A 7,919-nucleotide genomic window follows, 5' to 3' on the forward strand; every position below is an offset into this window, starting at 1 on the left:
TGCACAATTATCCAACAGGCAGAGAATAAGAAACTGTGAAGTGCTCAGTCCTAAATGGGACACCATTTCCCCCAAGGCTCAGGGGTCACTGTGGAAAGGGAGAAGAAAGAGTGTCAGAACCAGAGGTGGTGGATAAATACAAGGAATATAATGGAACTTTATTGCATACTTATTTTCTGTACACAATATAGGAGTTGCACATAACTTTCACTGTGTTTGTGAGAGCATTTAAAATGCCTACACAAGCCCAAGTTATACAAAAGCCGAGCATGGATGGGGGAGGTGGGCCAGAAGGCTTGGCACTAGGTAAGGAACAATCAGCAGTTGAGGGAGAGAGAGGAGAGAGAGAGAGAGAGAGAGAGAGAGAGAGAGAGAGAGAGTGAGAGTTCGTTAAGGGTGTGATAGATACTAGGCAAGTTGATCAGGAATAGAGGACACCTAAGAGCATGTGGGGTCACAAATTGGACTCAATAGGCCTTAAAAATAATAGAATTCCTCAGCTAAGGTTGGGGATTCTGTACTTATTTTCTGTATGCAATATAGCAGTTGCACATAACTTTCACTGTGTTTGCGAGAGCATTTAAAATGCCTACATAAGCCCAAGTTATACAAAAGCTGAGCATGGATGGGGGAGGTGGGCCAGAAGGCTTGGCACTAGGTAAGGAAAAATCAGCAGTTGAGGGAGGGAGGGAGGGAGAGAGAGAGAGAGAGAGAGAGAGAGAGAGAGTTCGTTAAGGGTATGATAGATACTAGGCAGGTTGATCAGGAATAGAGGACACCTAAGAGCATGTGGGGTCACAAATTTGACTCAATAGGCCTTAAAAATAATAGAATTCCTCAGCTAAGGTTGGGGATTCATATCCATTTCCCCACTTCTAGGCTGGGTTTTTGTCTGGTTTGAGTTTGCGTGGTTTATGTGCATGCTATCACCATTGCTGTAAGTTCATAAGAGCAACTTCCCAACTGCCTGGAAAACATTGTTTCCTTGTGACCACCCACCCCTGGCTCCTACAGTCTTTCCAAACTCCTTCCGAATGGTCCCTGAACCTTAGGTGGCAGAGGTTTGATATGGATGTGCTATTCAAGGACAAACTCTGCAGCTTCTTATGGTCTTCATTATGGCCAGTTGTGGATTTGCATTGATCATCATCTGTTGCGTGAGGAAACTTCGCTGATGAGTTGTGAGTTGTAGACCCCCCTATTCCACTACATTCCCTGAGCCTTAGGTATAGAGGTTCCATTGTAGATGTGTCACTTAGGGCTGAGCATCTCACAGACTCTAATTATCCGTGTGCCCAGTTGTGGAACTCTGTAATGACTCCATCTGTCATGGAGTGGGGATGAGTGGGGAAAGGTACACTTATCTGTGAATATGAGGATCCATATTCAATGTTCAGTAAGAAATTACATTTGTCACTAACTTGACATGAAAGGTCTTAACACAGATGACAGAAATTATGAATTCCAGTGGGGGGAGCTGTGGGAGGGTGCCAGTGGAGAAGGAGTTATAAAGATAATTAAGATTGATTAAGAAGTTCTGTATGAAATACATAAAAAATCAATAAAAATTTACAAAGAAAGAAATTACATTTGTCTAGGGATGTGACCGATGAATTTTTGTCTCTGTTCTATGACTTCTCCAGGCATTTAGATTTGACTATGTTTACAATATCACAGGAGTTTCTTGCCACTGAGGGGGCCTTAAGTCCAGTAAAATAGTCGTTGATTACCTCCATGATGAAAGAGCCATTACTGTACCAGCAGAGATTGTGTGCTGGGCCAGTCATTACTGTGGTTATTAGGCTTTACAACTGGATTAGACCATTGATTGGTTTTCTCCCTCGGCATCTTGCATAATATCCTTTGAGCTAGTTTTCAGGGAGGATGTTCCTAAGTTAGTTCCAGTTTGATTGCTCCAAGTCCTATGTCTGAACTATGTCCTGTCTTCATCAATAGGCTCTGCCCTTCAAGTTCTGGGATGCAATCAAGGTCTGTGGCGATAGTCTTATATTTGGGAAGTCTCTTGAACAACCTTGACCAACAACTTGAAGGGCCTGGCACTATGGCACTGTGTGTGTGTGTGTGTGTGTGTGTGTGTGTGTGTGTGTGTGTGTGTATTTTCCTTCCAACCTTAGCTGAAGAACTATTGGCAACTGATCACTGCTGGGAGAGGGAGAGTTATTTTCTTTAAGGGAGTGATGCTAGATAGGTTGATCAGGCTCCAGTGGATGGACTCACACCAAATTGCACAATGAATCCCAAACTGTTTATTATTTTCACTTTACATATCTTTTTATTTATTTATTCATTTTTTCGGGATAGGTTCTTATGTAGCCCAGACTCGACTTGACCTTGCTATGTAGCTAGGGATGATCTTGAACTCCTGGTCCTTTTGCCTGCACCTTCCAAGTGCTAGAATTACAGGTGTGCTCCAGCATGCCTTACTTCATCATAACCATTTTAAAGAGGACAGCCCCATACTACGTCAGGCCCATCAGTGCCCAGCCACTGTACTATATGTATGTCAACATCAGGTCATCCCAACTATATCACATGGCTTAGTTCTTATTTCCCCGTGGAACTTGAGGGTTTTGGTGATCTGAGAGTAAGGGGTGGGATGTTCCCTGTGAATCAACCAGCCCTGCACTCAGTGCTGTGAGCTCAGTCACCCCCATTCTCCCCACAGGCATCGTTTAGGAGGAAGAAGTACTGCCACCTCCTGGTGGAGTGAGCTCTGTGTGATGAACTTGCTTAGGACGGAGGCATCAACAGATGGCATCACATCAGTATTCTCTGATGCTGACAGGTCACATGTGGATTCAAAACGGGAGCAACACATTCCTGGTGGGCAATCAGTATATTGGTTAGGAATTTGGGTCCTGCTTGTGCTTCTGTCCTTGCTCCAGGAATTAGGTGCTTGAGTTTTAAGTATGGGTCTCTGTGGGTGTTTGTGTGACTCCATGCCGAGAGCCACACTACACCTTTTGCGTTTGGTTGGTTTGGGCAGTGAGTGATTTCATATCCTTTCCCAGGTAGGTGCTGCACTAAAGTGGTATTTGTGCTAGGTAATCGCCGAGAGCCACACTACACCTTTTGCATTTGGTTGGTTTGGGCAGTGAGTGATTTCCTATCCTTTCCCAGGTAGGTGCTGCACTAAAGTGGTATTTGTGCTAGGTAATTGGAAATGCCTGAGTTTGCAGGTCTCAGATGGCATTTGTGTAGGATCACAGGCCTGGGACTGTATCCTGAACGCCTCCTGGGTTACTAGTGTCTTTAATGTCTACTTTTCTTCCAGCCACAGTGGGTCATCATGGAAATGAGGTTGACAGGAACTGCTGATTCTCCTCTTACACCTTCTTAATTGTATTATTACCATCGTGACTGTCACCCCTAGTATTGGCTTTGTCATCTTTGTCTTCATTAACTTGTCTAAGACAAGTAGGATAACAGGTGACCAAGGGTGTCTGTGCATTGTGGGGCTGGTCACACAGGGTCAAGTCTATCAGGGGAGGCAGGTGTCCCAGGTTGTCAACCTCATTAACTCTCTAAGACAACACAGAGTACAAGTGGCATAGTAAATACTGATGTCATTCCAAATCACTGGGGTGAACACAATGATTTGTGCAATGTAGGTACAATTTATTCCCAAAGGTTCTTTGTAAATTTAGTTTACCATTCAAATGAGCAATTTCCTCAGTTTTAAATGCATTTGGGGAACACAGCTTAGACCCAATAGTTCTTAAAAATAATAGAAGACACAAAGTGAAAGGGGTAGGGATGTGGGGGTGGAGAACAGTCAGCAAATGTCCACAGAAAAGTAGAGAAAAGAAACTATTTCCCGGGGAAGAGCTCTCATCCCATCACACAGTATCACAGTGATACTGTACCCCAAACATGTTCATTCCCTGGAAATTGTCTTCAAGTTTCCAACACAAGCCCTGGGTTTTCTTTCCCAAACCGTGAGCTCCTCAGATTGATTTCCCGGTCTCTGACACCATGAAAGGTACACAGCTGTCTCTCTTGTTCACCTCCCAGCACTATCTTGGGCCTTTCTCTGTCTGTGCTGTGCCTCAAACAGGAGAATCCCGAGGATCACAAGGACCAAGCCAGCCATGCCCATCCTGATGAGATTCTCCACTGTGTGATCCTGGGGCTGTGAAGCTGTGGTTGTGGGCAAAGAGGTCACAGGGGTCAGACAAGATCAAAATATTGCCAGAATGAGTGAATATTCACCTGGGACACCTGCCTCCCCTGATAGACTTGACCCTGTGTGACCAGCCCCACAACGCACAGATACCCTTGGTCACCTGTCTCAGGTTTGGAAATGTTTTGTGGTAGACTGCCACTCTCAGCTGGTCCTAAGAATGGAAGAGGAATATAACGTCTGCAGTGCTTAAAAGACCTCAGTGTTTCCTGAGTTCCATGTTCTTATTTCCTGTGTTTATTGCCTGCGAATTTACATTAGTCTCATCAGATAACTTCAAGAGGATCTGGAATGAACTTTCGCCCTGCTCTAGCAGGGTTTCTTCTGATCTTAACAGATTCTTCAGCTTCACGTGCTCCTTAAGTTTGAAACTTGTGTCTCAGTCCATTTAGGAAAATGTATCTCTGAATCTCAAGAGGTCATTATTAGTGAGAAAAGTCATCTCTCAGTTTACCACTAAGGAAGCTCTCCTGAACTCTCTGCCCAGTCAGGATACAAGAGTGTGTAAGCTAATCTCCCTGAGACGGGTCTCTACTGAACTTCCAGCTGAGCATCCAGGATCCAGAAGTGAATGTTAGAAGCACAAAGTTGTAACAGTCTGGAGCTGCCTCCCCTGTACCCACCTTAACTAGTTCTCTGGCTGTTTCATTTCTGTTAAACAGCTCATTAACTACACACCATACAGATAGAAACACGCTCTGAAACCAACAAATACTCACCCATATACCTGCACACACCCATGAATGTGTGTTTTAAGGTACCGCGATGTAAATCTGCACAGAGCAGTTAATAAACATCCGAAATGAGACTAGTTGGGCAATATTATTGTGGATGAATTTTTGAAAATATAAATACATGTGTTAATGCAGTAGGGTTATTTCCTTTGTGGGGACACCATGGGGCCTGCCTGCACTGAGAGTGAGGGTCTGACACGGATCCTGGGAATGAGGGCATGAGGCTTCTGCTCACTGTTCTGTATCTTCTCTGTGGCCTCCACAAGACACTACTGCTGCCCACCTGGAGCTTTCTGGATTCCAAGGAGCAAGTGTGTGTAGTGAACAATCCTTGAAGGATGTCTGTTTGCCTCCACCTTCAGGAAGGGTGAATACCATCTGACAGACCCTCCCTGTGGTCTCTCACTCCCATTTTAATCAACACTTCTAAGTGCAGGATCGGAATGACCTTTTCACCTTTCTGAGTCCCCTTAGCTGAAATCAGGGGCACCGGGGTGTGACAACAGGCAGGATGATGAACCTTCAGAACCATAGCACCTGCAGGTCCCCTGAGACCTGAGGTCATAGCGCTCATGGAGAATTCTACCTGGAGCTGCTGAGCATGGATGGAGCATTGGTTTTAGATGTAGCGCATGGGCTGCTCCCTCCTTGGACAGAAGGAAAGTGTCCATCTGGCTCCATGACTGGCACAGCATGGTCATGTTGTTTCCTGAGGACACTGTGGGGCTCAGCTGCACTGAGAAGAAGGGTAAGACAGGGAACTGTCTTTGGAGAAAAAGGTTGGGTGAGGGGCTAACACACTATGTTCTGAGCTTGGACCTCACCATAATCTGTCTCTGAGGATTTGGATTTCTCTCCCTTTCTTTCTTCCTCTCTCTTTTCTATCTCTCTGATTTCTATGCATCTGACTTTTTTTTTAACCACTACCCTGTCCCTGGGTTTGTTCCTCTCTGAATCTCCAAGCTCATAACTGAACCATCTCTGGATTTCCCAGCAGGGCCTATGAATAGTCTAAGTTTTGACTAGACCCACTGTTCTCCTAATCTGTGACCAGGATGTTCAGAGCATCAATTGGTACAGGCCACTTGTGGGAGAGCCTGTGTGCACCACACAACTGTACCAGCCCCATGGGATCTACACATGGGGTCCAAGGGGAAGCCAGAAGCCAGCCTGAGAGAGTCCTACCTGGCGCTGCTGGCCAGGGTTCTGGGGAAGGTCAGTTCCTTCTCCTCAGACAGAGTGAATCTGCTGTAACCAATGTCAGAATAACACTGGAGGGTCAGGTTTTCTTTAGGGTCCAGAACAGGATCCTACTGGGTTAGCAAGGAGGGCTTCTTAGCAGCCCTGGAAGGAAGACAGGCTGAGGATTCACAAGTGATTCCTAGAAATCATGTCTTCTCCCATCATATCCTGCAGGTGTTACTGCCTCTCATACTCTGTGTCTCTGGGTCATAACCCAAGGTATCCCCTCAGCCACATACCTGCCTACGATTTCCCTGGGAACAGGGGTCAAGGCACAATGTATAGGGTCTCAAATAATGATGGGTCAATATCGGGGCTGACTCACCTGAGACATTTATTTCCAGAGCATCACTAGGATAAGACCACACCAGCGGGTTTTCCTTGTAGTAGCCATAACATCTGAATGTCCCCGCATGGCTGGGTGTCACAGCACCCACAGGGAACAGGGCCTGGAACTGCCTAGTAGAATATATGTACTGTGAGTCCAGGGAGATGGAGAACTGATCTTTAGTCAGAATGAACTTGTCATATCCCTGTTGTGAGATGCACTGAAGGGTCATGTTCTCTCCCGAGGCTACCACAAAGCTGGGCACGGCTGACAGGCTGGGTTTGTTGTCATAGACTCCTAGGAGAGAACCAGGTGGAGTTTTAAATGGGCTCACATTGCCTACATTGTCAGGCAAAGCTATGAGAGAGGGACATCTCTGAGTGCAGACCCCTTCTCCTAAAGGCAGAGCCTTGGGGCTAAATTCCTGAATGTTCCCTCACCTGTCACCACTAGCTCCAGGGGGTCACTGAGCTCTGACCATCCAGCAGTGGTCTGATATTGACAGTAATATCGCCCTCCATTGTGTTTTCCCAATGATTCTATGAGGAACTCAGCTTTCTTCCCAGGCTCTGCTGAGGTCATTTTGTGGTGGAATCCTGAGATTTTCCCTTGATAGAGAAGGTATTTCCATGTGTCTGAAGTCCCCAGACATGAGATGGTCACTTGCATGCCCCTAAAGGCCACAGAGTCTGGATGAACTCTGATTGTGGGCTTGGGTAAGTTCCCTGCAAGGAAATGAGCTATGTCCTAGGATACTCCCCCATCAGATCCCAGCCCTCAGCCCCAGGACACTCCCAGGAACACCAAGACTAGCCCATACCTGCTGTTCTCCATTTTCAATGCCCAGGGTGGCCCCTGATCCCCACTGGGGAGGAGTGACCTGGGAGGGTTGGGTACATACTCACCTGCCAGTACTGGGGTCCTGGGTCTCAGACTCAGTCCTGGAAGAGAGTTCCCTATGAAGGATTTTCCCCTGAGTCATGAGCAGACTCTTTTCTCCACCAGACCCACCCCCGAGATGTTCTGATGGGCATGTTTTGGGCTATGTGTCATGGTCCCTCCTAGACCACAGTGCTCTCTCCCATCTCTCCCAACTCTCCATAGCTCACCCAGGCAGATCAGGACGGTGAAGGTGAAGGTCATGGCATCTCTTCCCAGCGTCTGCAGCTGTGCATATGGACAGGGCCACCATGCCTGCCTGATGGACTCCTGCACAGTCTGTGGCTTTTGGAGGCTTAGTGTGCCCTATACATTGACTATCATTTCAGAATTTCCACTGGAAGGGAAACTGGCTTCCTCAAGGGCCTGGCTTTCACTTCCTCAGTGCTGTGGTTTAGACATGATCCAGTCACTGTGTAGTCACTTCTTACAAAGATGACATCTCATGCTGGGTATGGTGGTGTGGGCCTTT

General features: G+C 46.6%; 1 protein-coding gene across 1 annotated transcript in view; it reads right to left on the minus strand.

Annotated features, from left to right (window-relative positions):
• Positions 1-7,689, minus strand: part of LOC103744701 (leukocyte immunoglobulin-like receptor subfamily B member 5) — a 37,229-nt gene extending 29,540 nt beyond the window's left edge. The window contains 8 exon segments of the mRNA XM_017801486.2: positions 3,374-3,545; positions 5,990-6,048; positions 6,051-6,158; positions 6,161-6,298; positions 6,506-6,805; positions 6,949-7,233; positions 7,414-7,449; positions 7,618-7,689. Coding sequence (XP_017656975.2) covers positions 3,374-3,545; positions 5,990-6,048; positions 6,051-6,158; positions 6,161-6,298; positions 6,506-6,805; positions 6,949-7,233; positions 7,414-7,449; positions 7,618-7,651 — 1,132 coding nt within the window. The 5' untranslated portion in view covers positions 7,652-7,689.
• Positions 7,690-7,919: the final 230 nt, after the last annotated feature.

The sequence above is a fragment of the Nannospalax galili genome, unplaced genomic scaffold (genome assembly GCF_000622305.1).
Source record: "Nannospalax galili isolate Female #2095 unplaced genomic scaffold, S.galili_v1.0 scaffold1123, whole genome shotgun sequence".
NCBI lineage: Eukaryota > Metazoa > Chordata > Mammalia > Rodentia > Spalacidae > Nannospalax > Nannospalax galili.